General features: G+C 39.3%; 1 protein-coding gene across 1 annotated transcript in view; it reads left to right on the forward strand.

Annotated features, from left to right (window-relative positions):
* Window positions 1–27,869, forward strand: part of POLA1 (DNA polymerase alpha 1, catalytic subunit) — a 320,208-nt gene that overhangs the window by 120,080 nt on the left and 172,259 nt on the right. Inside the window, exons 30-32 of the mRNA XM_079764678.1 lie at window positions 862–994; window positions 6,398–6,529; window positions 12,141–12,315. Of these exons, the coding sequence (XP_079620804.1) occupies window positions 862–994; window positions 6,398–6,529; window positions 12,141–12,315 (440 nt within the window). The remainder of the gene's footprint in view (window positions 1–861; window positions 995–6,397; window positions 6,530–12,140; window positions 12,316–27,869) is intronic.

Genomic DNA, 27,869 nt, shown 5'->3' on the forward strand with positions numbered 1-27,869 from the left:
GTACCAAAGATGAAAGTACTTTGTATAGACTGTCGATTAGAGTGTTCTCTTCAGCTTTGTGTTTTCCAAGAAAAGATGCATCATAATAGAAGTAAATTTCTCTGAGTTAGAAATGTATTAGTAATTAAAGCTATACAAATGTTTTTGTCAGGGTTCTTTTTCTGACAAATTATAATGCAGCTGTCAAACCCTCGCTCTGCATTTTTCTCAGAAATGGATAAAATATTGGCTTTCTTACTCCTTTTCGTTTTTGTTTTTTTTTTATCCTTTTTTGTGGGAGTCTGGTGGAATAACATGACGTTTTTAAGGGATAGTATAAAGTTAGAGAAGAACACTGAGCAATGTAATGAAGCTGAAGAAAGAAAAGTTTGAAATATTTGTGTGTTTTTTATATTTACATAGAGAGCTGTATATTTCTACTTAGCTAATGATCATCTTAGGCAGAGATGATATCTTGATATCAGAGATAACATCTTGGTGCTTTATGAGGAAAGTGAAATACTTATTGTCTGACATTTTAACTTATGAGTAGAGTATAACTGCTTTTGAACTTTGTAATTGCTTAAAAATACAATTGAATACATACCTTTTCTGTCTGTATTTTGTATGATGCATTAGATGCTGCATAAAAAATTATCTGTATGTCTAAAGGCAAATTTGACATTCCAAGGTTGGTAAACCTTTGGCAGAGTTAATGTTAAAAAACAAATAGTAATGGCCTTTTAGACTTTAACCCTCATGTTAGCTTTTATTACAGTTCTTGTCCACATGTTAATCTATTGGCATTTATCTTCCTTTTTTTTCTCCTTTATTAATGAAGTATGATACTTAAAAAATCAGTCCTTCTCTTTTTTTTTGCAGCTTTGTCATTGGCCAGATTCTTTCTGATCAAAGCCGGGACACTATAGTGGAAAATATTCAGAAGAGGTTAATAGAAATTGGAGAAGATGTGCTAAATGGCAGTGTCCCAGTGAGCCAGTTTGAAATTAACAAGGTAAATGTAGCATTTATTGCTGAGCCCAGCTGTTGCCACGTGTTTTTCTCCTCCTTCAGATAGTTGAAGAACCACCTCATCCTTGCAATTGAAATAAATTCTAGCTGGTGATGAAAGCTGCTTAATAACTATCTCACAGAATGAGCATTAGCATAACACTTCCTGTTCCAGCCACTGGTACCTCCATGTCTGTTGGAGGGCCTTCTCTCTTCATTCTTACTTTAATTCATGGAAGCCTTCTTCCTAGAGGTTCTGTGGAGTGATATAGTTGATGTTTCAGGGACAAGAGAGTACTGCCTTCTTCATAGTCCTCCTAAGTTATAGTTGTTTGGGGTCAGGCCTGTCAGCTGAGAGAGAGAGGGGGGGGGGAGAGCGCATGTGTGTGCGTGCTTGCGTGTAACTTCACAGAAGGTGATCCTTAGAGGTACTGTAAGTAGGTGTTTTTCTCAGATATAAGTTACATTTTATGGGCAGTCTTAGTTGTTGAAAATAGGGAATACTTTTTTCTTACCTAGTTTGAAAAAATAAAATCCTCATTTACAAGATGTTAGGTTACAGATTTTTTCCATTCAGAAAGAGTAAGTACCCTTACATACTTAGAAGCTAATTTTGCAAATACCATTTTACCAGTTTTGTGATAAATAGATTTTGCTGTCAAAGCTCATAAAATGTAATTTTAATAAAAAAGAATATAATCATTATATTAAATGAAAATTTTAGAATTAAAACTCAATCATAATTCCCTTATGTTAAAAGTAATGCTTGCCCCAATATTTTCAGTACCCACCTGGCTTTGTAAAGTGTATGATTGTCTAACCACTATGTTGTACACATGTAACTAATACAAAATAATATAGGATATAAACTAATTTAAAAATAAAAAAATGTATTTTAAAAAAGAAATACTATCAAAAGAAAAAAAGTAATGCTTGGCATTTTTGCATTTTACTCTTGAAAACATTTTTACATTGAAGCAATTACAATATTAATATACTGAAATCTATTTTCACTTAACATAAGCAATTTTTTCACCTTTTTATATTACTTTAAAAGCCATCTTGTATATCAGTGTGTTAATCTTATATTTCACTGATACATATTTATTTAAATTTTTTGTTTGATTATTTAAATTATTTATTTTTGCTATTGTAAATAACTATATTAAACATCTTTGTTCATTTACCTTTTTGCTTTCGGATCAATTACTTTCAATTACTTTCTTAGTTTAGGGTCCTTGAAGTGGAATATTTGAGTCAAAAGATATCAAGATCTGTATGGCTCTTGTCAAATTGCTTTGCAAAAAGGTGATACCAATTGATAATAAGAAAATATGTGCCAATTTCACCACAGATTTGCTTATATTGGTGATATTATTTCATTGGCGATGCAATCATTGGTGATATTTAAATAAAACATTGGATATGAAACAAAATTTCACTCTTGGATTTTATTTGCATTTCTTTGATTTCTAGAGAGAATGAATATTTTCTATGTATGTCCTTATGATTTGTATTTAGTCTTAGGTAAGTCACTTGTTCATTATACTTTGACCCGTGATATCTTTAGTCACAAAAGAAGACATTTATTTATACATAAAAATATTGAATTATTGTGCCTTGGCACTAGCTCTTCACTTTAAGTGATGCAATGGCATGGAATCACTTGTGACATCTAGAAATGGTTTCTTTTTAGATTTTGTTTTGTCTCTCTCTCTCTCTCTCTCAAAAATTTGAATTGAGTAAGAGTTATTACTTCAATCTGCCTCTGGTCAATTTTAGCATCTATTCTACAGACTGTATCCTTGACACTGTCTACCTTCTTAGAAGTGTGTGATTCCACGAGTTTGGAAGGCTCAGTCTAAACATGAATACATCATTGGCAAAATAACACTGAGCACATGTCCTCTAGGGTAGTGGGCCCACACCGTCATCTCATATGAATGATGAGACAGTATTACTAGTGTGCAAAGAAACCTAGAGTCATGAACATACTGGCAATCTCCGTGTTCTCATGAACAATCTACAGTTTTGTTATTTTAAAGTTTTTATTATTGAAAATTTTAAACCTATACAGAAGTAGAGTAGTATCATGAACCCCCATGTACCCATCATTCAGCTTTGATAATTATCAACTTACAAGTGATACATTATTATTAACTACATACCCGGTGCACAAATTCGTGCACTAGTGGGGTCCCTCGGCCTGGCCTGTGAGATTGGGCCAAAACCGGCTCTCTGACATCCCCTGAGGGGTCCCAGATTGCGAGAGGGCTCAGGCCAGGCTGAGGGACCCCACTGGTGCACAATTGGGGCCAGGGAGGGATGCAGGAGGTTGGCCAGCTAGGGAGGGACTGTAGTAGGGCCCTGGGGTGTGTCTGGCTTGTCTCGCCCAGTCCCAATTGGTGCCAGCTGGAGAGGGACCGTGGGAGGGTTCCAGGTTTGTGTCCCGCCCGTCTCACCCAGTCCTGATCGGCCAGACCCCAGCAGCAAGCTAACCTGTAGGTTGGAGCGTCTGCCCCCTGGTGGTCAGTGCACGTCATAGCAAGCTGTTGAGCAGCCTTAGCATATCGTTAGCATATTACACTTTGATTGGTTGAATGGACAACCAGACACTTAGCATATTGGGCTTTTATTATATAGGATAACAGTCAGTACTTAGTGTGATGGGGCTGTGCATACTTTTTTTCCTATGGCAGAACTGAAACTGTGACTTACTGTCTATATATCCTCCATTTCACTTGAAGTGAGCTATGAAAGAACTCATTTGCTTATTTAATCATCTATTCATCAAACATGGAGTACTTCTTATGTGCACAGTACTAGATTCTGGGTTATAAAAGTGAATGAGCAAAGCATGGTCTATATTTTCAAGATGTTAATGGTCTCTTGCAGATATTTACTGTCCTCTGTTTTTTATACTTATTTTTCATAACACAGTACAATATACAGATGATATATTGTAGAATTGTATATCTGAAACCTATATACTTTCATTAACCAATGTCACCCCAATAAATTCAATAAAAGTAATTTCTGCAGATATAAGTACAATAAATTCTAATGAAATGTCTCTCTATTTCATAATTATTCCTATGTCTGTTTACGGTAAGCTGTTTATATGTTAGAGGTGATTTGTCCTGAATAACATTTGTCTGAATATTTATACTATTTAAAACTTGTGAGCATTTCAGCTTTTACATTTTATCTCTTTGAAAAGGCAGTGGAATGGAAGAGTCTATTTATGTGACTGGTTGTGGATGGTCTTACTACAGGATGGATAGATAAGATGTAGATGTAGATATAGATAATAAAATTTTAGTAGCTATAGATGATGCTGGTAGGAGTTGAAAATGGGAGGTTAGCCTAGGGTGGAGGGATGAAGTGGTGATATTTACCACTGTAGAAATTTTAGCCCATGTTGCCACAAACAACTGATTTTCTGAACTACTGCAATCTTAGCTTAAATATATTTCATAAAGTAACACAAAATATGACAGCTGATTTTTATAGTCCTGGCTAATTTGAGCCTAAACCACCAGAAAGCATTTGCCCCCCAAAATCAAGGCACCTAAAACTAGCTTGTAAAACCCCCCAATAGTCCCAATTTAATAATTGGAAAGTATGTCAGATGAAATTCAGAATTTCTTAACATTGCACTGAAGTATAGTCAATTGGAGAAGATAATGGTTTTCTCAAGTAGAGTTATATTGATTAAGATTTCTATGCACTATTACCCAACTGAGTCAATCAAGACTTCGCATAATTCAAGTTTGAGGAGATTCAAATACTTGGAGAGTTTCCTAGGCACTCTCCTACACTGAGCGTCTGATTTAGAAAGTGTATATAATGTGGGTATGTGCAGCCGTGTTTGAGCACCTGCTTTATTCTACTGTAACAGTTCTCAGATTTCCTAGCCTCAGGACACCTTCACACTCTGAAAATAATTGAGACCTCTAAGAGCTTTGGTTTATGTGGTTTGTGTTGATATTTACTGTGCTAGAAATTAAAACTGAGAAATTTTAAGAGCATTTATTAATTTGTTTAACAGCAATAAGCCTGTCATGGGATTACAAAAATAACATTATAAAATAACTATTTTAAAACAAAAACAAATTAGCCAGAGGAGTGGCATCATTTTACAGTTTTGCAGATCTTTTTAATGTCCAGTTTAGGAGAATACAACTGGATTCTCATGTGCTTGCACATCCAATTTGTTGTGATGTGTTGAGTATAGGAAGAAAATCCAGTTTCCACAAATATGTAGTTGGAAAAAGGAGATGTACACTGAGTGGCCAGATTATTATGATCTCTGAATGCATAATAATCTGGCCACTCAGTGTATATCCTATATAATAAAAGGCTAATATGCAAATTGCCCCCTCGACCAGGAGTTTGACCAGCAGGCAGGCCGGCCAACTGCCCATGTCCCCTTCCCCTGGCCAGGCTGGCCGGACACCACCCATGCACAAATTCATGCACCGGGCCTCTAATACACACACACACACACAGAGTGGCCAGATTATTATGCGTTCAGAGATCATAATAATCTGGCCACTCAGTGTATTTTAGTAACTTTTTCAGATAATTGTGCATATTCTTTTTTTTTTCTACACCAAGACTCTCTAAGTAGTATTTTTTTAAAGGTTATTTATAATGTGGAATCTGAAACCATGTCAATGAACTTTGCATACTCTCTTACATTAAACTCTATTTGGTCAGTGTTATACTTTGGCTGTTTTACCCGTGCATGACATTATGCTTGAACTTAGTGAATTAATTTAGAGTAAGTGACATCATTTATCCTGCAAACATTTGGTTGCTACCATACGTCAGGTATCATTCTGAGCACTGGGAATGCAACTCTGAGTAAGGCTGACGTGTTCCTGCTCTCCTGGCGCTTACTTTCTGTTAGAGACTCATCATTTTGCCTTTGTAGAGCTTAAGTTGACAGTGGGAGTAAATCCAGTGATTTATGGTACCTTGGGATGTATTTAGGCTAGAAAAGCTTTTGAGAAACACATCCGTAAGTCAGAGTAGCTGTTATCCATCATCCATCAGTCCTAACTGATCAGTTAATTCAGTGAGAGAATTGCAAACATTAGGAGAAACTCTCTAAGATTGAATTTATAGTCTTAATTTTTTATGTGTAAGTATTATGTGTCATAGCCCATAAACTTGTATTTCTTTTTTTTTGTCAAGGTTGCATCTGGTTACATTAGTTACTTAATGCAGGAGGATGGAATGTCTAAAGATTCTGTGACAGTGTTTTCTACATATATCTTAATGTCATTTTTATGTTTATGTGGCTAGTATGATTCTAGCAAAGATGTATTAGTGTATGGCTGTGTGAGAAGGGTTTTATTTTAAAGTTTGGGGCATTTTGTTTCCTCTTTTTCTCCTTTAGGCATTGACAAAGGATCCTCAGGATTACCCTGATAAAAAAAGCCTACCTCACGTCCATGTCGCCCTCTGGATAAATTCTCAAGGAGGCAGAAAGGTGAAGGCTGGAGATACTGTGTCGTATGTCATCTGTCAGGTAAAAATATCATAATTAAGACTCATACCACTTATGACACAAAGTAAAATCCAGATGGCCACAGTGTCTTATTTAATAGTCTTTTAAGATAATTGATGCTGTCAAGAGATGGTTTGGTCTGATTGGTTTTATAGCATTTAAAAACATTAGTCAGGATATGGCATATTTTATTAAAATTTTTGTAAAACAAAGACTTGTATTTTGGGTCACTGAAATTAATTTGGTGAGACAGGTGTATGACAGTAACTACAGTTAACTTCAGTGAAAATGTATATAGGTTTGGTCATATGTCCAGCAGCAGTCATTTATCATTCCTTTTGCCACAGTTTCCATTATGAATATTGGTAGAATAAGAGAGTAAATGCGTTTTCCATAGCCTTTGTTCAAGTAATTACTTGAAAGAAATATGAAATGCATGATTATATGGAGAAAGATGAGATATCCTAAAAATACACCTTATCGAGAAAACACAAATTAAACAGTTCCCTTTTTTTTTTTCCTTTTTTTGAGTGGAGGGGGCCTAGAACCCATTTTCTTTCCTTCTCCCTGTTCCACAAGGCAACTCTGAGGAACCTCTAGGCCTTATAGAGCACAGCTTGACACCACTAACTGGTTTCTTTTGAGAGTAGCATGCCGCTAGCAATTAGGGATGGGGAGAGAGGGTAGGACAGAAGAGCAGTTCTTTTCTTTGAAAACACTTCAGTTGGAACAAAGGAGAAGTCTCATTCCTTCTCTCTGCAAAAAAAAAAAAAAAAAAAGTCAGTCAGTCATAGCCTCTATCCAGATTCTTTAAAGGGATTATGATCTGGCCTATCTACCAAAAGGCATAATTCATTTGAATAAGGCTGCTGCTGTTAAATTAATTATTGCTTTGTGTTGTTATAGTAAGAAGTTTTAGATAAGCCTTAAACTTCATTGCAATAGCATTGATCTTTGTCGAACTATACTCAATGTGTTTTTAAATCATAGAGTCTTTTCAAAATTTAAAAGTCATTTGCTAATATCTGCTCAGTACTGTAGACGATGTACATAACACATGATTTAACTACATGGACAGGAATCGGCACTTGACTCTGTCTCCCTCCTAGGGTTACCCTTGATTAAGAACTGTTACAGAAAACCAATTCCTGCAGGAAAATATTTCCATAAATGTCTGACTCGCTCAAGCCCTTAATGTGCTTTGCATATTGCCTCTGACAAATCTCATCTCAAAAAAAAAACAACAAACACAACAATTTTCATATTATGCAAGTAAAGATTTTGGTAAATAGGCCAGTTTTTTTAAATTATTGTCTTCACATACATGGAAAAGCTCTTGGATTATTAATGAGAGGAGCAATATGGCAGCATATAACTTTAAATAGCATCTAATAATGAAATCCAGCCGCAGTTATGTTTTGGCTAAAAGTAGAATGGAGACGTATGGTAGTATGACCAATGTATTTAAAAGTCAAAGTTATATTTTTTGATATCTAAATAGTAGGTCTCGCTCGGCCAATATGGCTCAGTGGTTGAGCACCGACCTATGAACCAAGAAGTCAGTGGTTCCATTCCCAGTCAGGGCACATGCCCAGGTTCGATCCCCAGTAGGGGGCGTGTAGGAGGCAGCCAGTAGATGATGTTTCTCTCTCATCGATGTTTCTATCTCACTATCCCTCTTCCTTCCTCTCTCTAAAAATCAGTAAAAAAACATTTAACTCTTAGGTCTTATGATTTCTTCTTCTCAGGGCTTATTGTTACAGAAAAGCTCAAATGCTGATGCTGATATACTACAATAAATACAATTTGCTGTCTTTTCAACATTTCCCTTATCCACTGGTACTGGACCTTAACTTGCTTGTTAAAACTACAGTTTATTTTTCTTTTTATTAACTTATTCTTCTCACTGTATCCCAAGAAATGCTCTAGGCCTTTATTTTGCCTTTATCCCCTAGCACTGGGACATGCCCATTTTCACCAAAGCTGCCTACCTCTTTTGCTTTTAAGCACTCATATTATTCTTTCTGTGCTTCACAACACAACCATATTTTTAGACTATGTTTTTGAAAATGTATGATCATACATTTTAAGAGAATTGTTTATTGCTCTAAGCAGAAGTGCCCTCCAAGTATAGCCTATCTCTTAAACAGGTTTTCTTTTGTTTAAAATTTACATTTAGAATACAGTGTTCTACTGATAACTTACTCAGACTATCATTTTAGATGAGTTCAGGGTAATGTTTTTGGTATCTAATTTGTATTGTAGTATGTGGTCTTGTAAAACCTACATGAATTATTTGCTGATATCTTAAATCAGCTTTCACTTATTGCTTAAGTTTTAAATGCTTAATTATTTAACTTTCAGTGGACATCATTTCCGTAAGGCATGACTTTAACACTTTCAGGGGACCACTTGTCATCTGTTTAAAATTTTTTCCCATTACTTTTTTACTAAAGATGACTACATAGTTTTGAATGAATTGACTGTACCCGGTTGTTTCTGTGAAGCATGTACTTTGTGAAGTTCACAAATTACTACATGGGCACTTTAAGCAAAAGCAACATTATTCCTTAATCTGATTTTAAAGGTATATGCTGCATGTTATTGCATATACCATGGGGGTCTTGCTAGGTTTGTGAATTAGGTCTTATGTCACAGCCTAAATATTTTTCTAATACAACATGGCAAAACCTGTCATCTTAGCCATTCTTTTGCATTCAGTTATGTTTAAGCTCAGATTTTTAAAATACAATAAGAAATGTGTTTGGGTCACTGTTAAAACTAATTTTTATGTGAATATTTAAAATAAAAACTTTTTCAACTGAGAATATGCTTAGACATTTTCAACTGCTGATGAGAACATCTTCTAATGGTATATTAGAAAGTAACTCAAGCGCCATTTTTTTTTTAATACTCACCCAAAGATATTTTTTCATTGATTTTTTTAGAGAGAGTGGAAAGGAGAGGGAGAGACAGAGAGAAAAACATTTATTGGTTGCCTCCTACATGCGCCCAGACCAGGGCCAGTGATGGAGACTGCAACTGATGTACGTACCCTTGACCGGAATTGAATTTGGGACTTTTCAGTCTATGATCTAATGCTCTAACCATTGAGCACCCAACTAGGGCTCAAGTACCATTTAAAAAAATACATATTTTTATTTCTGAGAGGAAGGGAAAGGAAGAGAGAGATAGAAACATCAATAATGAGAGAGAATCGTTGATCGGCTGCCTCCTGCACACCCCCATTAGGGATCGAACCTGCAACCCCTGACCTCCTGGTTTATATGCATACTAATTTTGTCATTGTCATTTTACTCATCTAATGATGTTACTCATCTAACAATTCAAACTTCTAAACAATTAAAGTTGATTAATTTTGTCTAATTTTTTTACTGTGTTATAAACTCCTAAAAAATAATTATAAGCAAGTCTTTTAATCTGAGGTTTGCTCCCTTTCCAGATATTTCATTACTAGAAGCCTGGTGCACGAAATTCGTGCACGGCGGGGGGTTGTCCCTCAGCCCAGCCTGTACCCTCTCCAATCTGGGACTCCTGGAGGGATGTCCGACTGCCCGTTTAGGCCCGATCCCGTTCGACTGCCCGTTTAGGCCCGATCCCAACAGGATCGGGCCTAAACGGGCAGTCGGACATCCCTCTCACAATCCAGGACTGCTGGCTCCCAACTGCTTGCCAGCCTGCCTTCCTGATTGCGCCTAACCGCTTCTGCCTGCCAGCCTGATCACCCCCTAACCACTCCGCTGCCAGCCTGGTTGATGCTTAACTGCTCCCCTGCCAGCCTGTTTGCCCCCAGCTTCTCTCCTCTGCTGGCCTGGTCACCCCTAACTGCCCTCCCCTGCAGGGTTGATCACCTCCAACTGCCCTCCCTTGCAGGCCGGGTGCCTCCTAACTGCCCTCTCCTGCTGGCCATCTTGTGTCCACATGAGGGCAGGATCTTTTACCACATGGAGGCAGCTATATTGTGTGTTGCAGTGATGATCAATCTGCATAGTACTCTTTTATTAGATAGGATATCTTAGAATAGGTAGAACCTAGTTGATGAATATCCCAGTTTGTTTCCATCAGGAGCCCCGCCAGAGAAAGAGACCCCCACTTCCAGTCTCTGGTAAAGACAGCGGCATGGAATGTTGCTTTTGCTTTGGGCTGGGCTCTGAGCTGAGAAGGGACTGATTGTAGCAGGAATGAAAGAATAGGATTCACATTATAATCAGTTTTGCAGAGCAGCTGAGCACTGTGAATAGTTATAATTTACTAGTCTGAATATTAAATTCTGTTGTTGCAGACAAGAGGAAGAGTGGAGTGAGTTGTTGGATGTTGGTCCAGTAAAGTGATGAACTTTTTGATTCACAGATGATGGTGACATCACCCACAGGACTGTATATGGGCCAATTATATAGAATTTCACAACTTTTCTTTTTATAGAGTAAAGAGAAACTCCTTAAAAGGCTCTCTGACCATCCTCCTTGCCTTGAGGAAGAACCATATAAACTGCAAAATGGCATGCCCTTCATTCCAGTGGCCAAATCTTTTGCTTTAGGCCAACTCCACCAGATACCTCATTAATTTTACTCTTACCTGTTATATCTTGTACATAAGTGACTAACTACCCTGTGGGTTTCATTCCCAGCTTTTCCCCTGGCTCATTTGCTTCTCAATGATATATGCAGTTCTTGTGGACAATATTACTCCCGGGGCCTTTAAGATGATACCATGACTAGAATGCCTGCATGAAGGTGTTGCATTAACATAATAAAAGGACCACACATGTTTTTTGTCATCACTCCTAAAAGGCCCTCTGACTAGACTAATTGTTAGCAAGTCTTCTCAATATGTTTCTGGCTGAAACCGGTTTGGCTCAGTGGATAGAGCATCGGCCTGCAGACTCAAGGGTCCCAGGTTCGATTCTGGTCAAGGGCATGTACCTTGGTTGCGGGCACATCCCCAGTGGGGGGTGTGCAGGAGGCAGCTTATCGATGTTTCTCTCTCATCGATATTTCTAACTCTCTATCCCTCTCTCTTCCTCTCTGTAAAAAAATCAATAAAATATATTTTAAAAAATGTGTTTCTGTGATGTGGCAGGTGGAATTACGTAATCTAGGCATGCCATTTTGTTGGTTTCATGTTTCAACAAAAAATAGAACACAACACATGCTGGATTTACATTCTTCGGCAGTGGGCGAGATGTTCTCCTTCATCTTCCTACTCTTAGATGCTTATGAAATGTTCACCAGTAGGTTAGAAGAACTTCTTGATGCCCTGGGTGGTGTGATTCAGTGGGTTGCGCGTTGTCCCATGCACCAAGGGGTTGCCAATTCCATTCCCTGTCAGGGCGCATGCCTGAGTTTCAGGCTCCATCCCTGGTGGGGGGGGCGGGGGCGGGGGCGTTCAGTAGGCAACCAATCAATGTTTCTCTCATTGATGTTTTTTTCTCTCTCTCCCTCTACCTGCTTCTCTTTCTGAAAATCAATAATGAGATATTTTTTTAAAAAAAGGACTTCTTGGTGTTTGAAATTAAATACACAAAATTTGAATTCTTGTTCCTCTTTTGACCAAGCAAGTGTGTGGAGGGTTGAATTTCTTATAACTTTCCTTGTACTGTGTCCTCTTACAGGATGGGTCAAATCTCAGTGCGAGTCAGAGGGCCTATGCACCTGAGCAGCTGCAGAAACAAGACAATTTAACCATTGACACCCAATACTACCTGGCCCAGCAGATCCACCCAGTTGTGGCTCGGATCTGTGAGCCGATAGACGGAATTGATGCTGTCCTCATAGCAACATGGCTAGGTAAGTGCCCCGAGTTCACATAGCCCCTCACCCAGCAATAGCAACACTCTCCGTCCTCCCTCCTTCAACTGTTGTGGGCCTTTTTATAGGCACAGTGCTGAGTCAAGCAACGCCTTTGTTTAAAATTGGGCATTTATTCTTGTAGTGGTTTGGTTAATGTCTGTCTCCGCTCATAGACTACAAACTCCACATACTTGCCACCTCTTTAACCACATGCCTGCTCCATAGTTGGCGCTCAGTCAGTAAATGCTGATGGGAGAGAGAAGGCAATAGAAAGGATGGAGAAGATTGTGGGCACCATTGTAAGTCTATGAGTTCATATTGTTGTAGTTTTTATTAGTGAACTTATATTACTAAGGACATTGATGGTATCTTGATTGACTGTCTCTAAAGGTATTTTCACATAAAGTGAGAAAACAGCTTTTTTAACATTAAAAAAGTTTGTTGTAGTATTCAGTTCCCTGTGAGTACCCTATTCTCACGTTCATTTAAATTCTTCTAAAATCGTACTCATTTTTAACTTCTAGGACTTGGCTGATTCCTTATTTTTCATCATCCCAGGAGGTGCCAGCCAACCCTGAAACCTCAATGTTTTGATTTTGTTGTTGTCACCAGATGGTCATCTCTTGCTTAGAAATGTACGAGTTACATTGCTTTAAGGTCTCGGTTCTGTTCCTTCCATTTTATGCACAGATTACAGTAATGCATAATAAAGTCCTTAGATAGTTCCTCACTATCTACAGGTAAAGTTTAGAGCCAGCCACTGACATTTTGGGCAGTTATAGACTCTTAGCCCACTAGCTCCAACCTGTATTTGTAGCCTTATTTCTTAAACAGTATACTCAGGGTCTCTTAAATATGGCATTGCTCATTCTGACCCTGCTTCATGGAAAATCTCCCCCTCTTCTCATCAAAATGTCTAGCTTAAGACATGGGTTTTTGCATCATAGGGACTTGAGTTCCAATGCTGATTGTGGTTCTGTGGCTTTTGCAAGCCTCCAAATCTTTGTCTAAACCTTGGTTTCTGAAGTCCTAAATTACAGTTGCTCTGAGGGAGCAGTGAGATGTGGCTTGTGAGCCCAGCCGACATGGCTCAGTGATTGCGCATCAACCTATGAACCAGGAGGTCATGGTGCGATTCCCGGTCAGAGCACATGCCCGGGTTGTGGAGCATGCAGGAAGCAGCCAATCAGTTATTCTCTCTCACCATTGATGTTTCTCTCTCTCTCTCTCCTTCTCCCTTCCTTTCTGAAATCAATTTCATATATATATATATATATATTTATTTTTTTATTTTTTATTTTTTTTAAAAAGATGATGCATGGGAGATGCTGCACATAGCCCAGTAGCAGAGGGAGTGCTTAGTGAGTGCTGTTAGCAGCCACATCCCACCCTCCTGCCAGGCTCCTGCATAAATATATCAAACTCCTCCAGTCCTTGAGATTTGCACATAGTTAGTGCTCAGTGTGCATTGTAGACTGAGATCAGACAGATGAATTATCAAGTCACATATTCTCCATCCTGCTCCTGCTGAGTATGTGTCTGAGCTCTTCCCGCAAGTCCCGTTTCCACTATCCCATCAGTATCTGCTCTGGAAGTGGAAGCTCATTTTTGACATTTGCCCAAGCAAAACATAATTAGGAAGATAAAAATTCTGCTACCCGAATCATCATATAATGTATTCTCAAAGTTGAGTTGTATTTGATGATATTTATAAATCCTCAGCTGGGAGGTGGGAGCATGAGTGCACAATATTTTTTAGCTTCCTTTTTTTTTTTTCCTCTCGCCTCTGTGTTTTGTGCTTACTCTACCGGATGCTGCAATAAGTATTTTGCATATATTTCTCATTTAATTTTTGCAACAACCTCGTGCGCCTACATTGTATTTGTTCCATTTTACAGAGAAGGAAGCCGAAGCTTAGAGGAGTAACTAACTTGGTCTTGTCACACAGCTGGCAGTGACTGAATTGGGACCCAGCTCTGTGTGACTCCAAAACTTGGACTCTTAACCACTGCGCTAAACTGTATTGCCCCCTCTTAGCTCTGAGAGGTGATGATAGGTGTTTCAACCAGGAGTGGGATGACGTGGATGTGAAGCCTCAGGAGCTTTTATCTTCTCCCTCCTCTCCCCACTGTAAGCCCCACCCCTCCCCACTGAAAACCCCTGAGCAAAACCATTATTTTGTTTAGAGTAGATCGCCCAGTTTTTCCATTTGTATGGTCAAGATCCTGATCTAAATGCTAACCATTACCCTTTCCTTTTTTGGTATTGGATTTTCCAGTGCTGAGGTGGGGTAAAAGGAATAAGCCCCGCCCCATAGTGACATTTACCAGATAAATGTGGAGCCTTGTATTTAAGCAAAAGAGCTGTAGAATAAAGAGTGGTGGGGCCTGCCCAGAGGATAGCCTGATGCCAGCTCAGCTTAAGAGCAAGTGGGGACCAGACTGATTTTGTTGGTTCTGGGGTCATATTTAAGATCTTTTGTTTGTTTGTTTTGTTAATTCTCACCCGACTATATTTTTTCCATTGATTTTTTAGGGAGAGTGGAAGGGAGGGGGGAGAGGGGAAAGAGAGAGAGAAACATCTGTGTGAGAGCGACACATCCTTTGGTTGCCTCCTGCATGTGCCCCAACTGGGGCCAGGTATCAAACCTGCAACCCAGGTACGTGCCCTTGACCGGGAATCAACCCGGGACTCTTTGGTGCATGGTCCGAAGCTCTGACCATTGAGCCATGCCTGCCAGGGCTAAAGATGGATTTTATATAAATTAAGCAGTGGGTAGCGTTTGACTTGCTTAAAGCCAGACTTTATCCTAATTACTGGTCATAGGCTGCCTTATGAATCCCGTTTTCACAAATGATTCCGATGGCCCTGGTAGGTCCCATCTTCAGAGGTTTCATGTTATTGCTGACAGATCTCAGTCTACAGAGGGAACCCTCTGTGCTTGTGCATAGTCCATGGTCCTGCCATGTCCCAATCTCTCCTACCTCATCACCTGCAAGTTCTCAGTCCAGCCCTGACTGTATGGACACTATTCTGGTCAGCTCCTTCTTGGTGCCAGGTTGCCAATTAGAGGTGCCAGAAGGGCCTGTGTCCTCGGCCCTAAGGAATTGATGCCCCCCCCTTTATCTTCTTTTTCTCATTTTTATCTTCTGCCATTTGATAGCAGTTTTTATACTGCGGGCGAATGAGGTTGTCATTATTTTGCAGTCCCCTTCCTCCCCTGCTCATCCTCCCACCGCCATCACCAGCGGTATCCACATCTCTATCTACTGTAGTATTAAATCTCATGGTCCTTTATCTCTCCCTGTCTCCTCATAGGAGGTTCCACATAAATGGAGTTCAGGACAGTATGTACCAGGCACCATGAAGATCTGTAGAAAACACTGGAGCTCGCCAGGCATATATTGCATGCATTTGCGCCCTGCCCCTATTCAGGAGCTGTACTTTGATCTGCATCCTTTATTCCTCTACCCCAAGTGAAAAATTAGGGTGGCTGTCCTTCATTAGGGAATTTGAGGCCCCTGTTATCAGTTCTCACTTAGCCTGTGGTTTTAGAGAGGAGGAGGGTGGAGATGGGGAAGTGGTGGTAAAGTAAGGGGAGTGTTAGGGGGTGCGTAGTTTCTAAGAGGTGCAAGCTGTAGGCATAAAATTACTATAATTTGTTTTTAAAATTCTAAATCTGTTTTCTTTATGTAAAAAAACTGCAGTTAGTGAACTGACACTGTTAAATAAGTTGAAGTGTAAAAATGTATACATAGAATGCAAGCCCTCCAACTGCCTAATCACAGACATAAAATAATTCTCTTGCTTTTAATGTAGTTTTTATCTTTGATTAATGAAATGTATTATAGTGTTGAAACTTTACTGAAGTTTGATACTTTGTCCTTTTAGTTGGTACAAAGAAATCAAGAATAATGGCATAATTTCATTTAGGAAAATTATTAAGTTCATGATTTTTTATTTTTAAGATTCTTTTGTGGAGAGCAACTATATTTTTCAACTACCTTTTCCTTTTTCTATTGCTTTTATACTGCTTTCCTTGAAATGAAAGGCAAGCTTCAAGTGTTGGTTTTATCCCGTGGATTCCCTTTGGAAATTCTCTATTTCTCCCCATCAAGATACCTCCTGAAGTCTGTCTGGTGGCATGTTGCGTGGCCAGGTGTTCTGTATGGGAAGGACATTTTAGTGAAAAGGAGAGAGGGTAGTCTATTAAATGAGTGAATGAATAAGTCTGTTGAATTGAAAGAGAATGATTTATTCTCTCTAATAACTAATGGTCCTTATTATCCCACAGTAAAATGTGTATCATTTTTCTGAAATCCATGCAAGATTATTGCTGTTGGGCTTAAATAAAGCAAAATTTTACTCTTTTCCATCTGTGAATAGAAAAAAATATAGTATTACGCTTTTATACAATAGCCCTTTGGGAAACATGGCCACTAAAACTTGGAACTCTTAGCTTTTGTTCTCCAGACTATAGGTTTTTCTCTCTCTTGTTCTAATGAAAGCTCTTTATATTCTGTGGATGAAATATTCACAGTGTGCGCCAACATCCATATAGTCTTCTGTACCTGGCAAAATAAGCCAGTGATGAGAATAGTCTTAGAGTTCATTCTTGCCCAGCTGGTGTCACTCAGTGGTTGAGTGTAAACCTGTGAGCCAGGAGATCACGGTTTCATTACCAGTCAGGGCACACGCCCAGGTTGCAGGTTTGATCCCCAGTAACAGATGTGCAGGAGGCAGCCAATCAGTGATTCTCATCATTGATGTTTCTTTTTTAAAAATATATATTTTTTTATTTCAGAGAGGGAAAGAGAGATAGAAACATCAGCGATGAGAGAGAATCATTGATCGGCTGCCTCCTGCATGCCCCACACTGGGGATGGAGCCCCCAACCTGGGCATGCACCTTGACCAGGAATCAAACCATGACCTCCTGGTTCATAGGTTGATGCTCAACCACTGAGCCAAACCAGCTGGGCCTTTGATGTTTCTGTCTCTCTGCCTCTTCCTTCTTTTCTGAAATCTATCTACACTAATAAAAGAGTAAGATGCAATTGACTGTACCTTCGCGACGCCCACCAGCCAATCAGGAGTATGCAAATTAACCCAACAAAGATGGTGGCTTAATTTGCATACACAGGCGCTGAGCGGCCGGGGGCGGGGTGGGACCCTTGTGTCATCACCATGGCGACAACGTAGGTGTTCTGCATTGCCCCAGCCGCTCCAGGCCTCTGGGCAGCGTGGGAAGGCAGAAAGGCGGCTCCAGGCCTGAGCGAAAAGTTGGCTCCGGCCTGAGCAAAGGCGGTGCTGGCAGCCAGGGTAAGGAAGGCCTGTTCTTGAACAAATCTTCATGCATCGGGCCTCTAGTAAATATATATATACTAGTAGCTGGGTGCACGGATTTGTGCACACTGAAAGGAAATTAATTAGAAGAAATATTTTAATATAACTATTCACCCTTTCTCTATAATAGAAGTGTCAGAGATGAAAGAAAATCAGTAAAATGTATATGAAAATACTACCTAATAAAAGAGCAATATGCAAATTGACCGTACCTTCGCTACACCCAAAAGCCACACCCACCAGCCAATCAGGAGCAAATATGCAAATAACCCCAACCAAGAGATGCAGCCACAGAGAGCAGGAGGGAGGCTTGGGTTTCCCCGGCAACAGAGGAAGACAAGCTTTCCGCCTACCCTTGCGGCTACAAAGTTTCAATTATAGAAGGTAAACAAATCCAAACTGAAATGGTAGCAGCCACTGAGCTGGAAAGAGCGGGAGCCAAGGGTTGCCCCCGGCAATGGAAGAAGCTAAGCTTCTGCAGCCCTGGCCAGCCCAGGCCTCCGCTTAAGGCTACAAAGTTTCAATTATATTAGATACATAAGTCCCAACAGAAATGGCTGCATCCACGGAGTGAGCAGAAGGTTGGCTCCACTCCAGGCTACAAAATTTCAATTGTAGAAGGTAAATAAATTCCAGATACCAGGGCCTCCTCTTGCGTCGCCAGGGGGCGTGGTTGGCCTGCAAACCACCACAGGCCCCTCACTTAGGCCGCCCCATGCCCCAAGGGAACCCCCACCCTGATCCAGGACACCCTTCAGGGCAAACCACCTGGCCCCCGACCGTGCACCACGCCTCTATCCTATCTAATAAAAGAGTAATATGCAGATTGACCATCACTCCAACATACAATATGGCTGCCCCTATGTGGTCAAAGATCCTGCCCCCGGGTGGACACAAGATGGCCACCACAAGATGGCCAGCAGGGGAGGGCAGTTGGGAGGCACCAGGCCTGCAAGGGAGGGCAGTTGGAGGCGATCAACCCTGCAGGGGAGGACAGTTAGGGGTGACCAGGCCGGCAGAGGAGGGAAGTTGGGGCAAACAGGCTGGCAGGGGAGCAGTTAGGCATCAATCAGGCTGGCATTGGAGTGGTTAGGGGGTGATCAGGCTGGCAGGCAGAAGCGGTTAGGGGCAATCAGGAAGGCAGGCAGGCGAGCAGTTGGGAGCCAGCAGTCCTGGATTGTGAGAGGGATGTCCAACTGCCCGTTTAGACCCGATTCCGGGACATCCCTTGAGGGGTCCCAGATTGGAGAGGGTGCAGGCTGGGCTGAGGGACACCCCCCCCATGCACGAATTTCGTGCACGGGGCCTCTAGTAATATATAATATAAATTGATTAATAAATAATAACAACAAAGACATGAAATAAAAACAACAGAAACATGATATGAAAACAACATTGATTAAAAAAATGACTGATAAATTGATTAAACTTATTCTAATATCTCCCTGTATACCAAATTAAGAGTAAAAACACTTTCAGAGTGCTTGACTAATTTCCCTTGTGATGAAGTATTTACAACTTTAACTTTAATGTCACACAATCTTCGAACTCAAGAGAAAGCAGTATATAACTCACCATGTCTGAAAACGGGTTCAGGTAGGAATATTCCTGCTCTGTCTAGAGTTTGTCCTTGTGATTTATTAATAGTCATCGTGGGAAACTGTCTTCAAATTAATTTAAATGGGAGGCCAGTGTCAGATGTGCCAAATATCACGCATGTGTGAGTCAATGTTTATTTTTAAGTTGCCAGTGCCTTTCATATGTACTGGCTGGCCGGACGTACATACGTTTGGTCACTTAGCCTTTTATATAGATAGATAGATAGATAGATTTTAAAAGTTCATTCTTGAATTTCACCTTTTAATAAATTTTTACAGTCAAATCTCAGTTCTCAAATATCTCCCATCTCGAACAATTTGTTTCTCAACCAAGTTGTTCACAGAAAAAATGTCTCAGTTGTTAAACCAAAATTGTGGTTTTCGACCTGACAACCCTTTCATGCTGATACCTCAGCTCCTCTCACGCAACAAACAATGGAGCGAATGCTTTTGTTGCTGGCAAAATCAAGGATTAGCACAATTTTAAAACATAAAGAAGTCATCAAGAGTGCTAATGTTGCTGAGGGTGTGAAAGAAACAAGGATCCCAGGCAATTGAAGAGGTAGAAAAACTATGTTGATTAGTTAGCCAGTGGCAGCATTTCAGAGGTAGTGATACATGAACAAGCAAAGATGCTGCATGTTGAACTGAAAGATGCTAGTTTGATAAATTTAAGAAAAGAAGTGTTTCTAGAGTAAACAGTACATTAGGCATGTACTATATATAAGAAAAATGAAAACGAAATCATTTGTGGGTCTGAAAGGAATTAATTCAGTTTATATTATTTCTAAGGGGAAAAATGATTTGGTTTTCAAACAAATTGCTTCTCAAACAGCCTTCTGGAACGAATTAAGTTTGAGAACCAAGGTTCCACTGTATTTCATCTATAACGGCACTTCGAATTATACTAGAGGCCTGGTGCACAGATTCGTGCACCAGTGGGGTCCCTTAGCCTGGCCTGCAGGGATCGGGTCGAAACCAGCTCTCTGACATCCCCCAAGGGGTCCTGGATTGTGAGGCCGCAGGCCAAGCCAAGGGACCCCACTGATGCACGATTGGGGCCAGGGAGGGACCTCGGGAGGGCTCCAGGACATGTCTGGCCAGTCTCGTCCATTCCCAGTCGGCTGAACCCCAGGAGCAAGCTAACCTACTGGTCCGAGCGTCTGCCCCCTGATGGTCAGTATGCATCATAGCCACTGGCCAAATGGTCGGACACTTAGCATATTAGGCTTTTATTATATAGGATAATGTCTTTCCTCCAATGAGCGATGACTTGTACAATAGCTGTCAAGTACATTTCTTCATGGTCAGTGATAAAGTTTAAGGCATTTATCTATCTGGGCAGTTTTCTCATTGGTCCTGAGAGATAAGGCATTTATCTATCTGGGCAGTTTTCTCATTGGTCCTGAGAGATTATAGATGTTTGAAGAATGTGAGAAATTAAAATTTAATTTAGTCTCTGAAAGTAGTGCTTAAAACAAGATGGTGCACACTTAACCCAATGTGTTCCTGGCTTAAATTAGAAAGTAAAAATTCCCTTGTTAAAAAAAATGGCCATATCACTCACAGTGTAGAAGGTAGTTTATTATCTCAGTAGATGGGATCCAGTAACATCTTCTAAGAAATAAGTGCAACAGTGGGCCAGGTGGTGTTTGGGTACCTTTGTCAGGCTTGGAGAGATACATCTACAAAAGATAGGAAGTGGGATGAAGTATAGGTGGTTGGGCATAGGATGATGACACCAGTAGGTGTCTCAGGTATTACTGTATCTATCAAGACTTTTGTCTTTTTTCATGATTAAGCTCTTAGAAGAATACCCATACTTGGCCGTCGTTTCCAAACATCAAATATTTTCTGTAAAATAATGGTAAAATTTTAAAAGTAAGATCATTCATACCAAAAGCAAAGTAGGATAGTAAGTCTTGTCAGCTAATAAGAACCGCCTCTTTCAAGATGGAGCACCATTCCAAGTGTATTATCAAATGGCTCATGTTCTAGGCCTACTTTTTCATTCAGTGAATGGATTGATGTTGAATACTTGCTGTGCTCAATTAATGCGTCTTGTGGGGGATACAAAGTTGAGTCAGCCACGATTCCTTTACTCAAATTTCAGCCCTGTGGATTCACTATTTTGGGGAAATCTAGTTGGGAACACAGTACATGCCTCAAAAGAGGTAAAATAAAGGATTTTTGATGTGCAAGGGAAGCAAAGACCACTTCTAGCTCCACTGGGAAGAGTGTATAGAAGTGGAAGCATTTGAGGCATTGTGGGAATGCACTGTGGAGGGGCCAGTGTGGAGTTGGGAATGGTTGTCTACCCCACCTCGCACCAATTTTCCCAGCCCATTGATGTAGTGTCAGGGGTCCCGACCTCATTCATAGGGTAGCCCATGCAATCTCAGCCACTCCCCGTGACACATTAGGGAATTCATAGAGAACCTCTTAAAGAGTATCAGCCGCAAAACTTTGCACCTCAGTCCCTACAAAGCAAACCCATGGAGTTGTTTCTGTCTCAGTAGCCTATAATTCTGAGGGCCTGCAGTGACACTTCTCACCTAACTCAAGCAGAGACCTCTGAGAACTTGGAACCAAACTAGAGCATGTTTGGAATAATCATTTGGACTAGTAATTCCTAGCTCTGGCTTTGTAGTACTTGGAGTTTTCAAAGGAAAATAAGAATTTTTGGACTTATTTAAGTTAGATCAATTTTTTAAAAATTTTAACTTTATTGAAGAATAATTGACAAATATAATTGTATAAACTTAAAGTGTACAACATGATGATTTGATATACATTGTATAATGATTATCAAGATCAATTACACATCCATCAGCTCACATACTTAACTCTTTTTTTGTGGTGAGAATGCTTAACATCTAATCTCAGCATTAAGTATACACTGCCATATTATTAATTATAGACCATTTTTTAAAAGATTCATTATTTTAGTTAAGTACATCAAAATGACACCAGGATTATGTAGCCAATGAAAAATGGGTAAGATAGAATAAATGTAAATGGTTTAATACAGGATTGTACACAGATACTTAAATAATATTAAATATATACATATAAATAACACATGAATTATAGGTTCCTTGTTGAAAACAAGTCACTATTATTTTATTAATAAAAATAAGATAGTTTTTTACAATCGCTGAAGAAGAAAAACAGTTTAACACTTACTGACTCCTAAAAGGTGGGTGTTAGGGATCTCCTGCCTGACTGTTTCCCCACCATGTCTGCCTGCATCGCTGGAGAGCAGAGGGCTTTGTTATAAGAGAAGTGACTTTTTGTTTATTATTTTCCAAATATTTTTTCAACATAAAGTTACTATCTTTTCTCAGATTTAAAAATAGAAGACACTTCTAAAGTTTTTTCCTGCCCAGAGGTACACGTCTTACCAAGTTAAAATTCACATTCAGAGCTGTCATCAAGGGCATTAAAAATTATCAAGCGAGGTCATAAAAGTGCTGCCCATTAGGGTTTCTTTTCTTTTTGTTTTGTTTTTTAATTGAATATTGGGGTGACATTGGTTAACAAAATTATAGGTTTTAGGGGTATAGCTCTATAATACATCATTTGTATATTGTATTGTGTGTTCACCCCAAGTCAAGTCTCCTTCCACCACCATTTAGTATTTTTTTTCTGCCAAGATTTTGGGAGTTATTTTGTACAGGACAATAAAAATTTTCCATTTGTCTTATGGAGGCAGTTTCAATTGTCTGTCACTTGTATAGTCAGTTGTTTAGGTCAGAGGTCCAGTATTTTTAAAAGTTTTATTATGGAAAATTCTAAACATATACAATAGGAGAGAATTTAATCACAAGCCCCCATGTGCTCAACACCCAGCTTCAGCAGCAGTCTGCAACTGTGGTTGATCTTATTTTGCTTCTCCACCTCTTCTGATTATTTTGAAGTGAATCCTAGAGAAAATGTCATTTTATCTGTAAACTAGAGGCCCAGTGCACGGATTCGTGCACAGGTGAGGTCCCTCGGCCTGGTGAGGGGGCCCGGATTGCAAGAGGGAGGTTCTCAGATGACGCACCCCAGAATCAGGCTCCCTTCTCTCTGGTTCCAGGTGCATCACCCGAGAACCGCAACTGCCAAGTCACTGCAGCTCGGCAGCTCCTGCATTGAGCATCTGCCCCCTGGTGGTCAGTGCACGTCATAGCTACCAGTCAGATGGTCGCTTAGGCTTTTATATATATAGATATTTTATTTTGCATTTCTAAAAGACAAGGATTCCCCTTTGCAACATAGCTACAATGCTGTTACTAGGAAAAAAAATCTTCATCAAATATCCAATAAGTATTTATATTTTCCTGATCATACTATGAATACACTTTTTATAAAAAGCTCTTTGTTTGAATTGGAATCGACTTAGTCAGGGTCCATATGATAGTTAATCTCTTTTTTCTTTTTTTTTTAATATTTTATTGATTTTTTACAGAGAGGAAGAGAGAGGGATAGAGAGTTAGAAACATCGATGAGAGAGAAACATCGATCAGCTGCCTCCTGCACACCCCCCACCGGGGATGTGCCCGCAACCAAGGTACATGCCCCTGACCGGAATCGAACCTGGGACCCTTCAGTCCGCAGGCCGACGCTCCATCCACTGAGCCAAACCGGTTTCGGCATCTTCTCTTTTTTCATCCTTCTGATTTATTTGTTAAAGAAACTGGGTATTCTGCTGTATAGAATTTCCCATATTCTGGAGTTTGCCGATGGTATCCTCTCCCCTGTGTTTCCTGTAAAGTGGTAGTTAGCTCTGAAGTCTTGCCCATACTTCGGTTCAATTTTCGTTTTTGTGAATACTACTTCTAGGTAATGGTGTGTACATCTGTGAAGAGGTACATAATATCTAGTTGGAATCTAACACATTTTATAACAACCTCATAGGTATATCATAAGAAATACTCAATGTTCACTTTTCTCACCTTTTCCAATGTTAATGTTCTTATATAACGTGCATACAGAAAAGTACGCAAAACCTAACTGAACAGTTTAATGAGTTTTCACAAACACATACCTTTGTAGTCAACTCAAGAAGCACCCTCAGGAGTCCCCTGTCTCCTAGATACTATCCACCCCCGACCAGAAAATGACATCATTACTTATGACATCATAGATGAGGTTTTCTTATTTTTGGATGTTACACAAGTTGTATCTGTATTTTTTGTGTCTGGCTGCTTTCATTCAATATGTTTGTGAGATGGGTCCATGTGGTTATACTTCATTTCTGTGCAGTATTTTATTGTTTGAATATGCCACACTGTGTGACTGAATGTAAAACCTGTGGGTTTTTCCCACATTTGGACAATTATGAATAGTTCTGCTGTGAGCATTCGTGCACACGACTTCTGTGGAATAATTGCATGTATTTTCTGTTTGGTATATACTTAGGAGAAGATTTCCTAGGTCACAGGGGACGTCTATGTTCAGCTTTAGTAGATACAACCAATTTACCTAAGTGGTTCTAATGTACACCCTGCCAGCAGTATGTGAGTGCTCCACATTCTTAACCAGCACTTGGTGTTTTCTCTTTTTCATCTTATGTGTTGGCATAGTGTTGTGGTTTTAATTTTCATTTCTTTGATGATTAATAATGTCCGGTACCTGTTCACATGCTTAATTGCCATTTGGATATCTCCTTTTGTGAGGTGCCTGTTCATCTTTTTCTACTCTTCTGTTGGGTTGTCTTTTTTTACTGACTTGCAGTCATTTCTTATCTATTTTAAATGAGTCTTTTGGAAATAATATATCATAGATACCTTCTATTTGGCATGCTTTTTTTTCAAGTGCAATTTACATACCATGAAATGCTACAATATTCAGAATATCATACAGTTTATCAAGACACCGAACATTTCCATCACCTAGAACAGTGGTTGGCAAACTCATTAGTCAACAGAGCCAAATATCAACAGTACAACGATTGAAATTTCTTTTGAGAGCCAAATTTTTTAAACTTAAACTATATAGGTAGGTACATTGTTATTAACTTAATTAGGGTACTCCTTCAATCGCACTGTACGTGCGCGCCCGCACGTGGTATTTTGTGGAAGAGCCCCCACTCAAGGGGCCAAAGAGCCGCATGTGGCTCACGAGCCTCGGTTTGCTGCTCTGTTGACTAATGAGTTTGCCGACCACTGACCTAGAGAGTTCCCTTGTACCCCTTCCCGGTCAGTATACCCCCCCCACCCGCACAAGCAACCACTCATTTGATTTCTATGACCATGGGTTAGTTTTGCCTACTCTAGGATTCTATATATATTATTTCCTATGGTATATCTTTTTTTGTGTTCAGCTTTGTTTTTCAGATTCATCCATCTTTTTGCATCTATCAGTACTCATTCTTTTTCATTGCTGAGTAGTATTTTATTTATTCACTAGAAGCCTGGTGCATGAAATTCGTGCAAGAGTAGGCCTTTCTTCCCCTGGCTGCTGGCACCGGCTTCCCTCTGGCACCCGGGACCGGGCTTCCCTCACAGCCCCGGCTTCGTCCAGAAGGACATCTGGCCTAATTGGCATAGTACACTTTTATTATTATAGACTCTCATGTTGATGGGCAACTGAACAGAATTGTTACCAATTTCTGGTTATTATTAATAAAGCTGCTAGAACATTCTTGTACAAGGTTTTTTATGAATGTAGCATTTACCTTTTAAAAAATCATTAACTATTTTTGTTTAATCACACTAAATTTTTGGTTTGTGTATTGTTCTCTAGGAAGTCCAAATATATGAAAGCCTGAATTTGTGCAAAAGATAAATGATTTATTTCCTAAAATAAAATTTTAGAAGAAATTTACTGTAGGATTTCATTAATTAGCTTTCCTAGTAGTTTGAGTCATATTACAGACAACCTACTTGGGAATATCAGTTACTCCACTCATTTGGAGTTTCATTCATATGGATTATTCCTTCTTCCTCACTTGTGTGAGCATATATAAATGGCTTTACTGTAGTTATTTACAGTTATACTAATAGGGATCTTGTCTTTTGGAGGAAGAAAATTACTTGGTCAAATGTATTACCCTCTCTCTCAGCCATGTTTAGGAACTTGAGTTTTGAACAGTGTAAATACTCCTTTATTGGGGGCATGTGAACATTCTAAAAACAGGAAACTTACAAGGGTTAGAAAGTACAGTGATAAGAAAAATAATTTTGTGCGAAGTATCACATTGGAGGTATGTGTGATAAGAATATGGTGATGTTAAGTAAAAAACAGCATTGCCGAACTCCTCCACCCGAATGCCTATGATGTTACTTTCTATAAATACTTTTTGAAACATAAGAGCTTTGATCCTGTTGCCAAAATAATGTGAGATCCTATAAATTTTCTAATTATAAATGACAGTAGTTTAATTTTATTCTACTGCACCTTCTGTCCCACCCCCAAGAAAAAAATGGTGTGACTAGATCACTAGAAGTCACAGTATTGAATTACAGCACATACCATTTCTCCTTATTGTGGGGAAAACTACTGTTGCTCTTCCCCCGGAGAACTGGTGCCAAGTCCAAGCAGGCTGCCTTCTTTTATTCTGTGCCAGACCAAATGATCGAACTCACCTGTCAAAAGTGAGGCTAGTCAAAAGTGGAAGTTCTTTTTCTCAAATGGGGCATAAAGTTTATTTTTTTAAGCCAGTTATTTAGAAAAAGCTCTCAGGAGAGAGAAGGAATTTGGAATTCAGTTTTGCATCTCTTGCTCAAAGGCTAACAGGATTACTTGCTGTATGATGAGCATTTTAATATTGATTATACAATGCACATGTAAGTATATGCCAACTGCAATCATAAAGATTTTTGCTTTAATTTCTGACAAAAGTGTCTAATTTTGGAGAGACAGTAATTACAAATAGAGTTCTTTGCAACAGCTCTATTTTGCACATTTAAAAATTCAGAATCTACCTTTAGGTGGCAGCACCAGATACTTTTTCCTGTTGTCTCACTATAGCCTTAATGAGTTATGTATAAGCGGGGAAACTTTCAAGTCTCCCAAAACTTCAAAATAAGCTGCTTATTGCCAATTTTGTGAGGACTTAGAAAAATTATGTTGAATAAGTTGGGGGCTTGTTTAAGCCTGGATTTTGACCTTAAAAAATATTCTGACAGCAGTGATCTTTACTTTTTAACATGACATTATATGTTTTCTTAAAAAGATTTCATTTAGCCCTCTGTGATTTGCCTGGTGAACTTATAATTGTCCTCCCAATAAAATAATTTTTATGACATTTTTGTATTCAAGTAACTTGTACAAGTATCATTATATACCTAATATTTTAAGGTAATTGGTGTCTTTTCCCTTTATATATTAAAAGGTTAACATTGACTTATGACCATGAGTGCTGAGATGAAAAAGTTCCTTATCTTGAAAAAATCAGCTTGGGAATAAATTTAAAGTAATTAGCTAGGCCAGTTGGCTTTGTTGTTTCCAGGGGCAGATAAGTGTTGTTTGTGGAAATGGATGTTTAAAGTAGACATTTCATAAGGCCTGACTTTTAAAATAACTTTGTCCCCTTGTTGGGCTTTTCACTGTAACAAGCAAGGTAGCCTATGTCCAGCTTTGGCTTACTCAGCAGGCAGCCTGGCCCGTGCCTCACATG

This window comes from Cnephaeus nilssonii (assembly GCF_951640355.1).
Source record: "Cnephaeus nilssonii genome assembly, chromosome: X".
NCBI lineage: Eukaryota > Metazoa > Chordata > Mammalia > Chiroptera > Vespertilionidae > Cnephaeus > Cnephaeus nilssonii.